Below are 19,212 nucleotides of genomic sequence, written 5' to 3'. Positions count from 1 at the left end.
TGGATTCCACTTACAGGTCAATCAGAACTGTGCAAAATCTGTCTGACAAGAGTGAAGTTTCAACCGCATTTTCTGCCCGTCACATGTCTGCTTCCTACGACAGATTGTGCTTTAACTGCTCTGTTAAAGAACAGAGAGCGCGGACTGAGAGATAGTGTAATCTCGACGGCAGATCCGAGCTTTTACTTCTGTATTTATTTGGGGTAAGTTGTTGGGAATGTCCCCTTACGATGGACTTTGGTTTGCTGGACTGAGCAGACAACAGACCACATCAAAGGGTTGGACGCGAGGGGCAGGGACGGCAGGAGTGTGTGTTTGTCTGTGAAATGTTTTACAGCCTCCAACACCTGTCGACACCTTGAGCCATAATCAAAACCTCTGAAAGCACGCAGGCATTCAGTGAAGCCTCCAGAAGTACACAACTGATCTCCATCTTTTATTACACCATGACACCAATTTCAAATATACATAATCAGTACCATCCTCTTCAGTTCAGTGTATGATACAGGTATTTACTGTTCCTCTTAGAGCATATTGAAGAAGAACAACAACCAAAAATAGGACCAAATACCCACTTTAAAAAAAACAAAAGTACAATTATCAGAGACACTGCAACACAGAGACAGGATGCAACGGACAGAGAGGGAATAATTATGACCAGTGTTCTCTTCAACTGTACATCGCCGAACAAATTAACAAAAAAGTAATCCATCAACGGTAGTGATAACGTTCATTATGTATAAGACTCTGAATTAAAACAAACACACACACACACATATATATATATATATATATAATAAAGAAAAAAATAGTAAAGTGAAGTGCAAATTTCTTTGGAAGTTTGAATAAGGTTTTTTTCTTCATTAAGACATAAATAAGTTATAAAATAGAAGCTATCAAAACAAAAACCAGACACAGACTTGAAGAAATAAAGGCAAGACAATTCTTTTCCATAGCTTCAAGTAGGCGATATTTTCTGAGCCGTACGGATACGCTGCACAAGGTATCCCTGACGGACTCAGACTGACAGACATTGTGTTGTCTTTCGGGACAATAATTCAAGAGCAAATGCAAGTGAATGCATCCGCCTCACAACTCTTTCCTCCCAAAATGGTGTTTAAAATTCTAAATAAAATGCAGCAGGCCGTGCTCAGAGTTTTCGTTAGAGACTTGTGAAGCTCTTCTGATATGAAAATTAATGCACTGAAATGAAATGAAATTCAGTGATACTTTCGAGTTCAGAAACATCCAGGAGACAAGTGTCCCTTGTTATCATTTCTGGATGAATCTCAATACTGATCAGTTCCTTCTTGCTCTCCCTTCCCTCTTTCTGAAATGACAACGTTGACAACACTGATGTATAAAAAGCAAAATCTCTAGTCCTCGACAACGCTCTCGTCATGGTTACTGAGAAGAAAAATGAGCAGAGGGAAAAACCTCAGCTTTCATTGCAAAAAATGTTGCTGTTCACCTTGAAAGTGAAGCGAGTCCTGCTGCTCTGAATGTTCAACAAACCTTCATTTCTTGAAACCTAATCAACAATATACTTGGTTTTCTTCTACTTTAACCTGAACCAAAGCTTTTTCCAGTAAAACAAAATGCTCCCAAAGACAGCGGGTGGGGGGGGGGGGGACTCGTCAGTTAGTTGCCGCGGTCGATTAGTCAGCGTTGCGATCACTTCTTTCTCTGGAAGACGTTTGCCAGCATGGCGCCGGAGGTGGTCAGCTGACCCATCTTGCTCAGAAACTTGGTCTTGGCATCCTCGCCTACCAGACTGGAGGCTATGGACATGGAGCTACAGAAAAAAAAAAAACAAAAAAAACACAGGGCATAAAGTTTGGATTTAACCACGATGAAGCAACAAAGTTAGGCTCTCATTTATTAACATAAATGGACTCAGTACAGACAAAAATCGTAGACAATCCGCCACTATCTGTTGGTGAGCTGTACTAGAGAGGAAGTACTCTTTGGCAATACAGCCCCTCCTGATTTTTACAGTGTAACGGCTCCATAAGTTCCTCTTTTGAGTGAGGAGGGATTCAGATTGTGGGGCAGTTAAAACACTCTGCCAAGCTGCTGCATTGCTCAACAGCAAGACAAACATCATATCTCAACACCAAACTAAAGTCAACAGATACCAGGCGCTCAGACTCTGGTCACTGCTTCCTCATGTCTTGTAGTATAAAAGCCTTAACTTTCCTACAAGACGGGGTGTGCATGTGACTGAAATCACACCTGCCTTGAACACAGTCTTCATGCCTGTTTATTACTGCTGTCGTAACATTATGAATTAAAGACACTGGGTTTTTGAGTGAGCCATCTGGTCTCCCTCTCAGTCCTGTGGAGGCTTGCCTCTGTGCAGCAGTGACTGAGGGGGAGGAGAGGACCAGGTGAGTCAGTGACAAGCAGTCCACAGCCTGAAAGCTCCCAGTGGACACGTCTGGACCCGACACCGGGACCAAACACAGCATCTGACTGACCTGGCCTTGTAACATTTAAAGACATCTTAATTACAAGTTCAAGTTGTACCATTTCAGTTGAGGTCAAGAAAATTATGCACGACACCGTTATAAAAGCAGTTGACAGTGTAATAACACTTTTAACAACAAGTCCATATTGTACCACTGTGGTTGAAGTCAAGGAGAATATTCATGACACAACCAAAGTCGAAACCAATCACACATGGCTGTTTAACGTAATGTTAACACATTATGCCACATCACTTCTTTAAATCTGATCATTAGACTTGCTATGACATGTTTATGTTATTGTAACAAGGAAAATGATGAATTATGTTGTTTCGGGTGAAGTCAAGCTGTCGTAACAAAGACATCTCAAACAATGTCAACTTTGTCTCTAAAGTGACCAGATGGACAGAATCACACAGAACGAGAACAGTAATAAATGTTCACAAAGCCCTCCTCATACTCAGGATAGGTGTCACGTCAGTTTTACGCACACCCCCTCGTTTTAATTTGGGTATACATCAAGTGTGGGAAATTTCATTGTGGCAGGATTCCCTTTCTGAAGAAATGGATATCAGCATATGAAATGTATTATGCTGCACTAAAAGTGGTTCTGACAGGCTGCTCACTAAGCTGTGGCAGCCAGTTTCCAGTCTGTTCCATTTCATATCAGGAAGTAAATAATGAATCAAATAGGGGCAAAAAAAGAAAACCTACATTCTTTAGGGTCAAAACTCCTTAATGGATACATGCTGTAAAAATCAAGGTCCAAATCATCAATTATTGTAAGAGGGGTCAAAGAAAGACTCGACAGATTTAAATGAAAGAAGAACAAAAAATCTCTCGGCACAAACACAGAGACTTTTAACCTCAGAGGTTAACACACCCAGAATGGATCATATGTGCACATACACACACGTCTTACATCCATATAAACTCACTGCTCTGTTTAATGAGGTCCAAACAGACGTTGACAAGATGGGAGAAACATTTTCTAAAAGACACCCACAGTATGGCCGCTGTCCAGCCATGTGAGCGTTACCAAAACAACTCCTCTCATTTTTCTGCTCTTTCTTTCTGTGAAGATACCCACATAATGAGTGTGGTTCCAACACTCTTACATGTTCTCCTCTGACCATAGGAATAAACCCACAGCATGGGCCCAGTCCCAGCACTGTTAAGTGACCCCTCTCTCCTCACAGTAGGACTACTTCTCCTCCCTCCAAATTCTCCTTAACGACCACTTTGAAGCCACTGCTCGTTGCTGTCACAGCCTCTAATGGGATGCAAATGATTTCAGAAGAAGTGATGTCTTGAATGGTCGTGTTTGCTCTCACCCTTGTGCATCTGCTATTCCTCGGTTTTCCACCTTGATTTCACACTCCTTTATCATAGAACTCAGAATAACCTGTGGAGAATATGAGAGACAAGAGTCAGTCCAAGTGCTGGCTTTACAAAAAGGTCTTTATCATAAATGAATGAATCTCATGATTTCAAGGAATTCAATGCTGTGAGGTGGTGTGGGTCTAATTTTGTTCCAACATGACAAAATAAAAATCAGGAATCCAGGCTTTACAGACAGTGTCAGCTGATCGTTAGTCACTTCGGGAAAACGCACACGTGAAATGGGTTGTGTGAGATTCTGAGACACAAGTAAATATGATAGAGGTGTGTGTATGAGTGTGTCTGAGAAAGACGTGAAGAGTCAGACGGTCTATCTTTGCCAATACTGCACGAGATCCTCTGGGAGTAACAGACAGAAAGAGACAGTCTGGTCCGTCAGTGCACGAGAAAGGCGGGGTCGGTGTCTGATTTGGTGAATGAACCCCCCAACACTCCCTTGTGTGTCTCCTGACCTCATGTTCAGGGGAGAGTTGCTCCATGTCAGCACGGAGACACCTGAGGCCTGGCAGGAAGTGATTGACCATCACTTCCTCAGATATGACTGCACAGGAAGTTAAGGACTGGAGTGAAAAAATTAAAAATGCCAGTTGGCTCACAGCAGCAAAAGCAACACCATGAAAGACTTTATTACTATTCACACAGTGGGATTCACCCTTTTGTATCCATCTCAGAGCAGCAATAAATTGCCTCACCTATCCAGACTGTCTTGTTTTTCACCACATGTACAGACTTAGAACCCAAAAAGCTGGTGTCTTCAGAGCCAAGCAGTTACAAATATTATTTGGATTGTGCTTCCAGGCATTACCAGATGGGTGGGGCGGACAGGATTATTCAAAATGTAAAAGAAAAACATGTTAGTGACTAAAAACATCACTTTTTAAATATTTTCCTTTCACTGTGCAAACATTCCTCAAAAAACTGTGTTGCTATATGGCACCAACGTAGGCTGACGCAAACCTAAACTTTCAGCACAGCAGTACTTTGTCCAGGACTGCATGGGCTCTGCCACCTGTCACAGCTCGCAGAGCTTTACGGGACACAGAGGGAATGAATTTGTATTTTTGGAGACGGGAATGTACAATTTCAGAGCTTGTCGCACTGATTACAAGAGAAAGAAGTGCAGTGGGAGGTAAAGCCTCTGAGGTTAGGGCTATACCTCCTGGACACTACTGCACTGTGAAATCACAGCCTGACAAAGATCCACAGGAATGAACCTCAGACCAGCTGTCACCCGTGTGTGGGTGTGTGGGTGTGTGGGTGTGTATGTGTGTTTTGGACCTGGGAAGGGCGGGGCTGACAGAGGAGAGACCAAGTAAAGAGAGGGGGAAAAAAAACAACCTGAGAAAGGAGAAATTAGCACAAAGCTAAAGAATGACAGACGAGAGGGTTGACAGACAGGAGAGGTAATGTAAACGTGAGCCTTATCCTGGGAACCGTTACTGACCATTGAAGCTGATGTTCAGTCCTTCCCTTCTCTCACGCTCGTTCTCCCTCTCTCATCCTTTCCTTTGCTTAACCAACCCTGTAATTACCTCTAGCCCCAAAATGGAGGCAGCTTATTTTCCCTTTCTCCTCCTGCCAAATGACAGGCGAACCCTGCCAACACACACACACTGAACCCCACACTCAGGCACAATCAGGAGGCACATCTACCCAGCGCAGCCAGCAATTGCCCGGATATTCTAACGGCCTTCCCACTGACTCACTGTATCGACAGCCAACTTTGACACAGATCTCTAGTAAATTCGTTGGAAATACATACAGAGCAGCAGTTTAAAGAGTGAGCTGACCTCTTGGAAAGCACGGACATGTTGCTCAATTTAGTTTCACAACCTTGCGGCAACGGCTACACTTAAAATCATGTAACTTGTATTAGGATTATAAACAAAAGCATTAAGTGTGATGTATAGAAGGATACAGCAGCAGGAGAGGGCGCTGTAAGCCTCAAACAGCTGGGTGGCGATGTCAATCCTCTTGCTCTCCGCTGCCTGGCTGTTGTTAGCCAGCGCCAGCTTGTGAAGGTGCGGCAACACAACTAAAGGTTGGAAAAAAAAAATGTAAATAAAAACAAAAAAGTTGGCGCACATCAGAGGACGAGCAATATTTTAGTCATGGCTGCCTATTAAATTTTTAGTTGTTCAAATGTATGATTTATGTATTTGTGTCCTTTACATACACTCATCTCTAAAGCGTGGCTCTGCATTGGGTCCGACTCTTCCAAACGTCCTGATGATCTCCATGTGCAAAGAGTGCTGATCTTGGTACTGAGGGTCTTCCAGGAACGATGCCAGCTGCATTTTTACACGCTCCAGAAGCTACACACACAAAGTACATTCACATACGTTTCATGATGATTTGTAAAATTGTGCACGTGTGCATTTTGGCAGTTAGTTTCCTACCTCTTTTTGTGTGACAGTCTCCATGATGGTACCAAAGGCAGGGATTGTGGATATCCTCACTGAGCTAAAGGCAGCAGGAGAGCAAGACAAGGGTTTTACCACTCACAGTCACTGTATCACTCTTTCAAGTGTTCTACATGTTTTTCATTAGTGCATCTTTAGGTAACATCAGAATGAGTCAAATATTATCTGCAAATAGCTAATGGATTTATTTGAAAACGTCAGAATCACCAGATCGCTGGGTTTTAACCTCATTAATCATGGCTTCAGGCGGTGTTGGTAGCAGGGAGCCACCAATCAGGTTTCCTGGAGCTGCTTTGACAACAACACAACTAACTGAAGAAACTCAAGTAAGCAGTCATACTAAAACCACAAAGATGTAACATTGTACTGGTTAACAAGTGTTCTTGGGTTTGTCCAAATGAAGTAATCATATAATAATGACATGCTAGTAACCACAGTGATGCCTGAGCTGGTTGCTCAATGCTGAATGTCAGCTTAAGCTGACTGACTGCTGATGCCTTGGTGGTCTAGTTTACGTCTGACTGAGCATTTGTAACAACAATCACATGATTACCAATAATATATTTAGACTTCTTATAATGTGGCCAGTTAACAAAGGTATAGAAATCATATGTTTCTGAGTATCATATTCCACTATGACATGACATGATTTCAATTTTGCAAATAATATTTCAATATCTGTTAGCTCTATCATCAAGTGTCATTTTCTAACTACCTAACGGACTCACCTTCTTTGAGCTAACACCTTCTCTGTCTAAAAGTTATCAATCCACAAGATACCCATAATCCATCATAAAAAATACAAAAATATTACAATGCATAATAGAAATATGAGACAATCAATGGTTGTAATGAACTGAGACAAGCATGATTAAAGGGGTGCTGTTAGGACGATGTTACATAATCATTCCACTGTCAGTAAGAGCAGGAAAGACCAAAAGATACACCTGGGCCATCTTAGAACCGGTGAAGTAAAAACCTCATGATGGTTTTCATGATGTCTCTACCAACTGCTGTTTGTGGACACAGCAAGAAGTTAGATCAAAAGCTTGTTTATTTTACAGAAATTTTGAGGAAAATTCCACCAACAATTTTGAAATAAATATATGTTGAATTTTCAAATTGGGGACAGGTGAGTACCCATTAACATGGCATTTCAATACAGACAGAGATGAAATGAACAGGGCTGCATTCCAACAGTGGAGCAACTGGACTGTGCCTCCAACAACTGGAGGCACACTGGTAGCCCCTCAAAAAAATTACTTTCCTTACAGGAGATCTGATCTTTGAAGAATTGTCGAAACATGGCAAAGAGGATGTTTTCCTCTTTACACCACAATTAAAAGACAATTGTGCACCAGAAGATGGATCTGAAGGCTCTAGGAGTAAGTAACCATCCAACTTAAAATCACTGTTCCTCCAGATTAGTGGACGGTTAAATTAGGCACAAATCCAAGCTCAGAAAATTTTCACTGTAAGGATGCAGCCCACAAAATGACAGTGTTTACAGAGAGGTTTTCACATGTCGATTGACTCACAATTCAGGCCCACTGCACAGAGTTATAAGGGCCGGAGCCGCCCGGCGATCTACTAATGCTTCACTCATGCCTCGGAGAACCAACTGCAAACCCACCACACAGCAGGATGAGAGAGAGGGAGAGGCCAGGTGGGAGGAGACAGAGAGACAGCAGGTGAGAAGGAAAGAGAGAGGAGAGAGGTGAAGGAAAAGAGGCAAAAATAGAAGATAGATGGGAGAGAGAGAAAGAGAAAGAGAGAGAGAGAGAGAGAGAGAGAGAGAGAGAGGGAGAGAGAGACCAAAAACAGACCGACAGGATAAAACCCAGACAGGGTGAAGACAACCGACCACTAGCTGACGGGTCGGGCAGGAGGAGGGTCCCTGTTTAAACTGAGTGGGGTGGGGAGGAAGAGTAGGGCGGAGGAGGGGGACGGATTACAGATGAGCATGCTGGGATTGTGCTATTGCCGCATGAGGGCAATGAGCACGCACAAATCTGGATTGGTTAGCGCTGCAGACCGATGGCGTGGGTTAGTGTTGCAGACTGATGACGTGAACATGCAGAGTGTTAGTGTTAACAGTGGTTATGCTGATGAACTACCCAACGGCCCAGCCTAAACCCAAACAGGAGAGACTCCACACAATCACTGAAAACTATGCCAGGAGAAATAAAAGGAAGAGAGTCTGAAGTTGTATATTTAAATTGATATCAAATGAAATAAACTATTTATCAATGGTGATACCAAAGATACTCCTGAGTTTTGTGCTGAATTATCTCCTGGCAGGTACAGACTTGTTTCAGTGTGATAGTTCTCAGGCGGCAGAGAGAAGGGGGGAGAGAGACGCGGCACGGTTTATTGTTGTTGTTGTTGTTGTTGTTGTTCCACTTACATTTCAGGGTCGGAGGACAGTGTGATGAGAGCCGGCACCACTCTCTGAGCTACCAGCGTCTCATTCACCCCCTTCACCAGCAGCTGATCGGATTGGGCAGAGCCAGCCGTGATGTCACAGAGGTGGGCAGGGCATTGGGACAAGAGCGAGCAACACCGCCAATAGATAGAGAGAAAAGAAAAACAGAAGCAAAACAGAAAAGGGGAGGGAAAAAGAAAAACAAACACAAAAAAGACAGGAAGAAAGTGATATACAATGACAAGAACCATAGCTGCAAGGCATGGAACGGCACTGCATGTATCAAGCAAGTGTGCGTACACATACACACGCGCGCACACAATCTCTCACACACACACACACACAATCACACACATGCAAAAAAACACACACAAGTGCACGCGCAAGTATGCAGAAGAAATGGCAAAGGCAACATAGCTAAACTGCACAAATACCTTTACAGTATGGTGAGAATAAAGCTGTGGGCTCTTTCCACAGACTCCAGGTCAGATTGTTATTTTATTCATTTAAGTCGATAAACCAGTTGACAGTAAAAGGATCTGACCTGGGACCTGTGTTAGAGGACCACACATATCAACCCACAGTCTTAACAATGGTGTACAGCTAATCACTATGGAATGGTGACAGTTGGGTGTGTTGGGAAAGGGCAAGTACTTCACAAAACATGGGCAGGGGGTGGAAGAACATGAATACCACCTACCACTCCTCCTCCCCCACGTTCAGATCAACATAGGTTGGGTTCTACTGCAATACCTAGAGCCCAATTCCTAACATCCGACCTTTAAGTGTGCACACATCTCAAAGGACGGGGAGATTTGTTATGAGCTTTTTCTCTTAGGCCAGGAGTTTTGCCTTGGGAACTTGGCTTAAAAACAGATACAATCACTGGAATAAAATCACAAGAACGAAAAAAGGAACATAGTCATCTCCCTTTAAAAATAATGGTACTATTACATTTCCGCAAGATCTGAAAATATTCCAGAGAAAACATTTCCGATCAAATTATACTGTCTGACAACACCGAAAAGAAACCTGAAAAGGCCTTAAACTATACTTTCAGACTGCTGAATTAAGCCTTTCTCTGACAGACAGAAGATATTTATGCAGTCAGTCCTGAGACCAGTGCACAGTGAAGGATCTGATGTTAACTCTAGGAGGTTCTTGCCACACAGTTGGAACCAGGCAAGCTACAGTAGTCTTTACTCACACTCATAAGACGGAGTAGCTAAAATGCATGTTAAACAGCAGCAATAGCAAGCAGAGCTAGCACATGTACAGCAACATGTCACAAGTATCTATTAATGTAGGACTGCACAACTGTGTATAACTGCACATGACGAGCTTTGCTCAGTAATAAAGTACTTATAAACTATTTTTTATGCATAATTTAATTAATAAAGTATTGTCTTTATAAAATTAAAATGCTTTAACAGGATAATTAGGTAAATACAAATAATCAATCTAGATTACCATTTTATCCATAATTGTGCAGCCAATGTTATATTCTAGGAATGTATAGTTTGTAGTACAGTAACAGTCATATATTCTTATGTCTTGAAAAAAGTGGAAAAAGGAAAAACTGTATATACAGTGACACATTTTTAGATTGTATTTGTGAATTGATGTCTGATCAAAACTTTAAACATCCTTGATTGGTTCAATACACTGTCTGTGTGTGTTCGTGTGTGTGTTTTGTACCTCAAACATCCGTGCTGCCGTACACCGGACCAGTGCTGAGGTATGAACTACCCCGTACCACAGAACAGTCAGCAACAGTTCATGGTACACTGGGTTGGCACTGAAATCAGAGCATAACACAAATATTGGGCAATGTTATGGCAACTGTGAACCAACAACTGACTTTCAAACTGTGAGATCAGTTTTTGACACGTGTAACAACAGCACTGCAAACCAACTGCACTGTGCAGAAGAAAGTGTGTGCGAATGCAAAGTGGGGATATTTTGTGTTGGAACCCATAAAAGAGTAAGTAAGTGTGTGTGTATGTGTGTGTGTGTGTGTGTGTGTGTGTGTGTGTGTGTGTCTCACCCCAACTCTACAAAGGAGGCCTTCAGGCTGTCGAGAGGTGCATGGGACAAAGACAGGGTTGTCATAACATCCTCCAGGAAACCCACCAACAACTTGCGATCTTCTTCCTGTACAGAAATCACAATTTTTTAGACAGTAATAAATACTTTCAATATACACATTTTAACACAAACAAGCGTGTACAAATTCTCATTCTTTTGTCACTTATAAGAGCGAGCTGAAAATGGCTGCTCTGAACCCGTTTTACTGATACGCTGTTTTGCAAGTACTGCATCTTTTTTTGCTAACATAAAATGAAAACAAAAACATGTGGCAGCTTGATGTGTTTAGGAGGATTTTCCCTTATGACGAAAAAACAGTAACCCAAAGCGCAATGTGGTTCTTACTCTTCATACTGCAACACAGACAAGGGAATAGGAGAAAAAATACTCAACATGTTAATTAACAGTACAGAGGAAATCACTGACTTATTGACATACTGTGGATTGTGCAAGACATTAAAAGGCACCACAGGGTATGACTTCTGAGATAAATCAGCTTCAAGTGCTCTCTTAAAGCCAGTATTTGGTGGGGTCTGCTTGTTCTTTACCTGGTTATAACAAGTCAGCACTCCAGTGGCATAAATGGGGACTGTGGCTTTGGTGAGAATATCGTTCCCTGCTGAAGCATCTGTGAGAGGAATGGAATCAGAAAACAAAAATAAACATCTTGAATCCAACTGCAGCATTACCATCATCTGTTTTCACCAAATTAATCAGGGAAATTAAAAACCAAGCAACACACAATTAAATGTGACAGGACATGATGAGGTGACATATGGTTTATTATTTTGTAACATGACTACTGGCACGGACAGCTGCAATTTAAGGTCACAATGACCTAAACACAGATTGGGTCTCAATACAAACACATTTCCTAAATGGCCACAATACCAAAGCTAAATCACTTGGCAGACTTGGAAGACCCAGCACGTCTTATAACTAGAGAAACATGTCCGGAATTTAAACAATAAAAAAAAGAGGGGAACACCCTTAGCTGACTCAGAAATAGCTTGTTTACATCAACAGTGTCTGCGTCTGAACTCCACCTTCTCTTGTGAGGGCTGAGAAAATCTCAAAACAAATGGATATCTGAGTGCGTAAATTTAACGTCCTCTCACCAACGTTCTCTTCAGATAGTCGGAGAATCTCTTGGAACTGTGGTTTAACCTGAAAAAGTCATGAGGCAAACAATATGATTACTACATTTCTGACTATCATTGTCATTTAAGCTTAAGTGCTATTTAAGTACAGTACTCAAGAGCAAATGGATTTTTGATGAATGTCTTTACAAGGTCAGAAAAGGGAACAGTGGTTACAATCACTGCTCGTGGAATTACAATGAACTCGTGATAAATACACAGTCCATCAGCTGACTTTGGAATATATTTACCACAGCTGTGTGTCAGTCCCTCATTTGTGTACTTATCATTGAAGTGTACTAGCAGGAATTGAAGAAAAAAACTAAATTTGCAGATTCTTTTTGGATTTTTCAGTGCAGAGAGAGCACTGAGATACTCTGAACTGAGACTAGAGGGATTACTCCAAAATCTGTTAAAATTAAAATGTTGTAGTAACTCAGTTCTCTTTGCTTTTCCCTCATTACTTTGATGAGTCACATGGTTGTACCTTAGTGCTGGTAAAAATCTTGCCGAAGGTGCGACAGAACCTCCAGAAGAAGCGAGAGAACTCATGTACGCAGGTCGATGAAGTCACGTTGATACGACCTACAATCTCTATGAGCTGAGGAAGGCTGTAGAGAACACACAGATGGAAATCAGAGTATGTTGGGACACCACGGACTGAGATGTCTGTATACATGTATGTGCACATTACGCACAATTGATTGACCACCCAGAGCAGGCTGTCCCAGCTGGTGGTTCCTTCATGCTCTAGCTGGTGGTCATAAAGTTGCAGCAGGGCGCTCAGCATCTCTCTGCTGCCGATGATGGTTGCCACGTCCTGAAGGGGGGAAGCTGGCCTGGGGAACCGGGTCACTGCGGGACCAGAGGTACAGGAACAGAACAAACACTCAGGAAAAGTTTTGCTTTCAGAATTATTACTTCCACTTCTGTGTGTGTGGCTGTCCTACCCTCTATTGCAGGTATGTCTCCCTGGAGCTTGGCTCTGCTGGTGAAGGGTGCGTTCAGCAGCACCACAGCAAACAGAGGAGGGATGAGAGACTGCAGGGCCGACAGGAACACGTGTAGCTTGTGTTCATCCAGACCATGTTCTCCTTGCTACAGAAAAAGGAAGGAAGGAAGTTTTCCTTACAATATGTATCTACATTAACGTTCTTTTCACCTGCATGTACATGTCTCGAACACACACACACGCACTTACCATAAGTAGTTTCTCGATACGCGCCAACAGAGAAGGGATGAGTGCAGTGTGTAGGGTACCCAACTCTGTGGTCCAGGCAGCAAAGGCAGGAATGAAGACCTGGTGGACTGCGCTGATGACTCGCTCTGATGGGTCCCCAAGCGACAGCAGCATCAGTTCAAATCCCTGCAAGAAACAAACAAAAGATCAATAAAATAAGGGCATGAAACATTGACAGAAACAAACATGTTAACCCCTGAGGCTATTTTACATTACATTACATTACAGCTGCAACACTATTTCACCAGCAAATATGAGAAGCAGAAAGTAGAGCTTTTAAATTCTGACTCCCTTTCCACTTACAAACATACCTGGGAGTACTTGTCAGGGTCATCTATGTAACCCATGATGATACCCAGACTCTTGACCACAGCCTCTCTGACCATGTCAGCCTTATCCTCAGCAAGCATCTGCTGTAACATGGACAACACCAAGGAGCTACGGATCTCCTTCTGCAGACACACAAAGCAAGATACACAAAATATCTATTTTATTCATGTATATTCTCAGGGAATCCATTTTAATTCTGTATGCACAATATGTTATTACAGGCAGGTATGGTGCTAAGGCTCCACAGGACTCTGCCACTAGTAGTCTCCTCTCTGGATATTTGTGGTTAATCTGCAGAAGAAGAGAACAACATTTAGAAGAAAAATGTGCTGAAAGAAATACAGCAACAGAAGTTGAAAGGAGGAGAGAAGTAGACTGGAGGGCAGCCACCGCAGAAAGGAAACAACTCGTGTATCATCAACAGGCTGACCCTGTGGAAGCCCACATTAGTCTTTCTGGTCAGATTCTCAGCCTCCAAAACTGCTGGCAGCTGTTGTTGCCGTAATTGTGTTGCATGAGGTGACACAGGTGGCAATGAAAACCAAACTGATATCACATTTAAGTCAGGGACACCATGGAGGTAATAATAATGATACTTCTGAATCAGAACATGCAATTACAATAACATTCAATGATATACTCAACACAAGACACAACTGAGGTCTTTTTCTAACATGTTGTACATGGGAATATTTTTGCATTAGAGCTTTGAGTGCTTCTTAGAGAACAGAAGTATTCATTTTCATATTGTGAAATCTACATACATAAACAGGGAAAGTGGAAATAGACAAAAAAAACCCACACCACAATATTAGTGTCTTTGTATCGAAGCACCGTACCTGCTCCCAGCACTGAGGGAGAAGTTCAGCCTCAACACGCGTGGGACCCACGTGCCTCGCAAACGCAACACACCCTGTCAATATCATTTGTCTTGGAAAACACACACAAGAAACACGTCCGTAAACACACTGCTGGATGAACTTTCAGTCTGTCTCCTTATCTTAGCGCCAAAAAATGGTATATCTACATGCATATTATTCTATCTACACACAACAGACACACCTCTGCTCATCATCTGGTCTCTTGATTAGGTTAAAGAGGATGTGGAGGAGCTGGTCTCTCTCTTTAGGCTCTGGGTGAAGGCAGGCGGTACACAAGATGAGTGGGATCAATTCCTGGAGAAACGAGGAGACAGAAACAGACAGAGACGTGGCATCAGTTTAGATTGCTTTGAAAAAGCAGAGTGAGGATGAAACATACAGGGAGAGGACGATCTGTAGCAGTCAAGCAGACGTGGAAGTCTATGGCGGAAAGGGGATAGGAAACGGGGAGAAGGTGCTTATTATGAAGAGGAGAGAAAACGGGAAAGTCACGGAGAGAGAAACACCAGGGGGTTACCTTTGAAACCAACAGGAGTCAGTCAAGTATGGCTTTGGACTCACAGACATACAATTATAACCACATTCTATAGGAACCTGAATAGTGCATGCACACACCTGACACAGCTGCATATAGACAGGGACACATACAGTATACCTGTTTCACTAGTTCCCTTATTACAATGCAGTTCTGTCTCAGAGTTCACACAGAGTTTATGAAGCTTCCAGCCAGAGGGGAGAGAGCTCAGCTGCCCTCCACACAGGGCCTCCACGACCAAAATTTTGGTCAGACAATTCCAGCCACACACACCCAAATTAGAGAGTGCACACAGAGTTAAAAATATTTTATTTTTTTCTCAAATAACTTTTTTTTTTCCCGCCAGGAAGATATTTTTTTTCCTGTCAAGCGCTGGAAGAACGAGCAAAACCCCAATGCTGGATGGAGAGATGGACCTGACAGAGACACTGGGTAAAGACAGGCTGTGATGAGTCACTCGCCCAATGCTGGACAAGCCCTCTGAACTCAGTGCCATGTTGGCTATCTTTTAAAAAAGTCAAAATACAGCGTTTAAGAATCGGAGGGTCATTTTAAGTGGTTACATGACGAGTTCAATATGGGTGAAATCAGTTCAAGCATGAAAAAGCAGCAAAAACCTTCAAATTAACTGAATTCAGCCCAATTTAACAGTCAAACTCAATAATTCTCTGCCCTGGCCTCTGAAAATACCACACATCTGCACAAGAGACATTTCTGGAGACTTAACACCACTGGCCTGATAAAACAAATAAAAGAATTCATAAACAGCACACATCTGAGAAGCCAGAGCCCACGCCGACCTTCTTCTATTTCTGTATGAGTTTCTGATGTGAGGACTCCTTCAGGAGGTTAAACATCAGACTGGTCCTGGATAAACATTGTGGGCAGGTAGAGTGGACAACACGACGCCAGGACACAGGGGCCAGGGGGCCTGACGCTTTACTTCAAAAAGGCAGAGCTGCTGCAAATTACAGTCCAAGGACCACTGTGGGCAAGAATCTGCATCCAAATCTTACACATTTTGAGCCTGGTGCCAAACATTCACATTCCACCTTAACAACTCACTGATATTTTATTATCAAATTAATTTTTTTAACAGCTATCTGTTATCACATTCAAAAACAAAATTAAAAAAAGCAGTGCTGTTAACATTAACACAACATCTATTTTATAGCACAGCTGAAATGTCCATGTAATACAGTAACACCATGCCTTACAATGTTCTGTGTATTTTTTCCTCCAGATCTCTGCTTTTTTCTTGTTTGTTTTTTCTTTTGTTATGTCTGAAATCTACCATTTAAGGATATACTAATGTACAATCTCTCTATAATGTAATTCTAACCTTTTGTCTTGAAACAGTCCTGATAACACTTTCTTTGTATTGCCAGTAGTTCTTCAAAGATCACAGTTAAGCTGGCCATCAGAAAAAGGAAGTTAACATATACTGTATGTATTTTCTTCAGAGTGATTTTGTTTCTTTGGAAATTCAGACACAACCTTTACTGAACTTTTAACGTCGTTAGGAAAATACTGTTGTATTAAATGATCACAAATTCAGTGTATATCCATAAAAGAAAAGGGGAAAAAAGTAAAGCAGAACTGTAAACTGTAGAAATAATGGACATCACACTGAGCTACAGGGCAGCACACTTATTGAAGTAAAAACATAACGTTTAATGATTTACAGCATCTGATAACACAGCCAGGTGGCAGGCAGAGTTTCAATGCATCATTTCACCGTTTCAAGTCAAACACTTTTTGTTCCTAAGTGGGTGTCACATTCAAACAACAAGGTGTGTCTCCTGGCTTGCGGTGGTTAAAAAGCTTCAAGTTGCAAGATGGAAGTGTGAACAGCTGTGTGCATGTGTGTGAGCAGTGTCATGGTTGGTGAACCTAACGGACACAGTACAAAGTCCACACCATTTAAGGAGGACCCCAAGGCCTCAGAGTTCTACTGTGTTTTAATGTTTTTGCCATCTAGTTTGTTTATCTTGATTTTGCAGAGAGATTAAGTTCTGTGGGGGCTGATTAAAATAACATAACCGTAATGAAATGCAAAGCAGCCTGACTGAGAGCTACTCCAACCAGACTTACCTCTCAAACCCTCCATCTTGTGTCTTATCAAGTTTCAACCATCTGTGTGCAAAATTCAGGCGCACGGTATTTGTACACACAAGGACACACGCAGACATGAATTGCATGCAAGCAGTTATGTGTAGACAGAACACCTGCCCAGGTGTCTGCTTTGGATTTGGCAAGGAACAATTGCGTGTTAATGCCATAAAAAAAAAAAAAAGCTTCTTCCTTTGTCTCCTCAGAAGAAATCAACTTTCAACTTAGGAAAACAAAACTTTTATAGTAAGAAAGTTGGTTTTCAACTAATTATTATTGTTATCAGTGCAGATCTCATATATTTGGTTTTATTTGGTCCTAAGAGCATCAAACTAATTTTAATTAAGCTACAAGAAAATGTTATTGGATTAATAATTAAAGTCACCCCAGAATGTCAAAAAACACTTTAAGGCACTTTACGTGTTTGGAGTTGCAGCAAATAAAACAGACAGAGTATATGACACATATAATCCATGACTCACCTGAGGCTAAAACTGCATTCCTTAGGCCATCATTGCATGTTAGTTCATATTCTTGCTAAAAATCAGTTTTTATATTTACATTTATGAAAATACAACTACTGCTAATTAGAAAAAAAATGAATAATTCTGGCAAATGTGACCCTGTGTGACAGCAGTTGTAGCCAAAAGGAGCTGGAACACACTTTCTGGTGTACTGGTCATTTGAGAACCATGCAGATGAGTGCGTGAAAGACTCACCTGGCAAAGATGTGCAACCATTCTCTAGAAGAGAGGCATGCATGAGAGTGAGAGAATGAGTGAGACGAAAAGAGAGAAGAATAAAAATAAAAACCAGTGAAGGCAAAAGGGACAGCAAACATGAGTGGAGGACAAAAACATCAGAGAAGAAATGATGTAACACTGGCAAAAACAAACGCCATCAGGAAAAGAAGGTGAAATTCCCAATCTATAGATAGACACAAGTCAGCTGGGTATTAGCAGGTTAAGAAATATTCATATTTTGCACTGTTAATTTCTAAATGAGCTCGTAATTCATCCAGCTTGGTGGGAGAAAAGTCAATTCTGATCTGCAAAGGACAAAATGGATACAGGTGCTAACAGCAGCTTTAGTACATTAGATTTAAGACACCGGTATGATTACTCAACAAACCATCAATCACACCAATCAGACCACCAGCAAGATGACTGGGGCTGCCTCTGCACAGTGTGTAAAACTATGAGCATTTTAGCTGAATTTAGGGAATGCCTTGCAGCTCAAATCAAGAAGAGGGTGGCATTCTTTCAAAGCAAACAGACCTAAATACTTTTTGCAATAGCAGGAGGTGAAATGAGTGACTCAGCAACAAAAAAAATCACTTTCAACATGTTAAACCTCTTCCACAAAGCCACAAAGAAAAATTCTGACTAACATCCACTTTTTCATGTGCTTCATGGAGAATGTGGAATCAGGCACCAAACCAGAAGTTAATTTGCAAAGGCATGACAGACATACTGACAAATAATCATGCTGCACATAGCACATTTAACCATGGCGCTTACTGGCTGTTTGAAGAAGAATACATTCACCGTATATTCATCCACAAAGACTGGAATTTGTAAACTGAAGATGACTGTGTTGACTGCAACTCCCCCTAAATTTTCACCCTGCTTAGCCTCGCTGCTGTGTGTGTATCTATTGGACACTAAGAAAAGAAGCTTGTGGTGATGATGATGATAATAATGGGAGGGATACAGGAAGGGTAGGAAGATGAGCAGAGGCAGCAGCAGAAGTGGGGTTACCTCGCGTTTAGCAAGCAGGACATTAGGGACGATGTGAGGGAGACAGCGGCCCAGCATCAGCATCACACTGTCCTCACTGTCTGCTATACGAGACACCTGGAAATTGGAGACATTATTATCGTATACGTTATCATGAATGTACAGTTTTGTTAAGTCCACGTGGAAGAGTGTGTGCGTGCTGACCTCTGCTCCCAGGCGGCTGTCGGAGCACATTCTGCAGAAGGAGAGCAGGGCTTGCAGGAAGGCCGGGGATAACTTCCTGCGACACCGCAAACAGACCAAAAAACAGTCACTGAAGTCTGGACCGCTTAATCTGTACTCCACAACGGGAGATTACCCTGACCGCTGAATGACAGATGATTGGACTGGGCCACCCTGCCACAGAGCTTAGTGCCGCCACCCTCCCATGT

The 19,212-nt window shown here is 42.1% G+C and overlaps 1 protein-coding gene across 6 annotated transcripts in view; it reads right to left on the bottom strand.

Moving 5' to 3' along the window:
• Nucleotides 1–423: 423 nt before the first annotated feature.
• Nucleotides 424–19,212, bottom strand: part of relch (RAB11 binding and LisH domain, coiled-coil and HEAT repeat containing) — a 31,096-nt gene continuing 12,307 nt past the window's right edge. For 2 of the 6 annotated variants that reach the window (XM_046371196.1, XM_046371201.1), the window contains 22 exons: nucleotides 18,986–19,061; nucleotides 18,803–18,898; nucleotides 17,762–17,785; nucleotides 14,577–14,689; nucleotides 14,354–14,444; nucleotides 13,734–13,805; nucleotides 13,496–13,636; nucleotides 13,146–13,310; nucleotides 12,895–13,042; nucleotides 12,643–12,799; nucleotides 12,432–12,555; nucleotides 11,924–11,972; nucleotides 11,354–11,433; nucleotides 10,765–10,871; nucleotides 10,416–10,515; nucleotides 8,700–8,782; nucleotides 6,269–6,332; nucleotides 6,046–6,184; nucleotides 5,788–5,904; nucleotides 4,322–4,410; nucleotides 3,803–3,873; nucleotides 424–1,795 (listed from right to left, as the gene is read on the bottom strand). In XM_046371196.1, coding sequence (XP_046227152.1) covers nucleotides 1,675–1,795; nucleotides 3,803–3,873; nucleotides 4,322–4,410; nucleotides 5,788–5,904; nucleotides 6,046–6,184; nucleotides 6,269–6,332; nucleotides 8,700–8,782; nucleotides 10,416–10,515; nucleotides 10,765–10,871; nucleotides 11,354–11,433; nucleotides 11,924–11,972; nucleotides 12,432–12,555; nucleotides 12,643–12,799; nucleotides 12,895–13,042; nucleotides 13,146–13,310; nucleotides 13,496–13,636; nucleotides 13,734–13,805; nucleotides 14,354–14,444; nucleotides 14,577–14,689; nucleotides 17,762–17,785; nucleotides 18,803–18,898; nucleotides 18,986–19,061 — 2,227 coding nt within the window. In that variant the 3' untranslated portion in view covers nucleotides 424–1,674. Of the gene's footprint in view, nucleotides 1,796–3,802; nucleotides 3,874–4,321; nucleotides 4,411–5,787; nucleotides 5,905–6,045; nucleotides 6,185–6,268; nucleotides 6,333–7,830; nucleotides 7,914–8,699; nucleotides 8,783–10,415; nucleotides 10,516–10,764; nucleotides 10,872–11,353; nucleotides 11,434–11,923; nucleotides 11,973–12,431; nucleotides 12,556–12,642; nucleotides 12,800–12,894; nucleotides 13,043–13,145; nucleotides 13,311–13,495; nucleotides 13,637–13,733; nucleotides 13,806–14,353; nucleotides 14,445–14,576; nucleotides 14,690–17,761; nucleotides 17,786–18,802; nucleotides 18,899–18,985; nucleotides 19,062–19,212 lie in introns of all 6 variants that reach the window. The other 4 variants (XM_046371198.1, XM_046371202.1, XM_046371197.1 and 1 more) reach the window with 3 other exon arrangements.

This window comes from Scatophagus argus, chromosome 18 (assembly GCF_020382885.2).
Source record: "Scatophagus argus isolate fScaArg1 chromosome 18, fScaArg1.pri, whole genome shotgun sequence".
Lineage (NCBI taxonomy): Eukaryota > Metazoa > Chordata > Actinopteri > Scatophagidae > Scatophagus > Scatophagus argus.
This window is presented reverse-complemented; position numbering and strand designations above follow the sequence as displayed.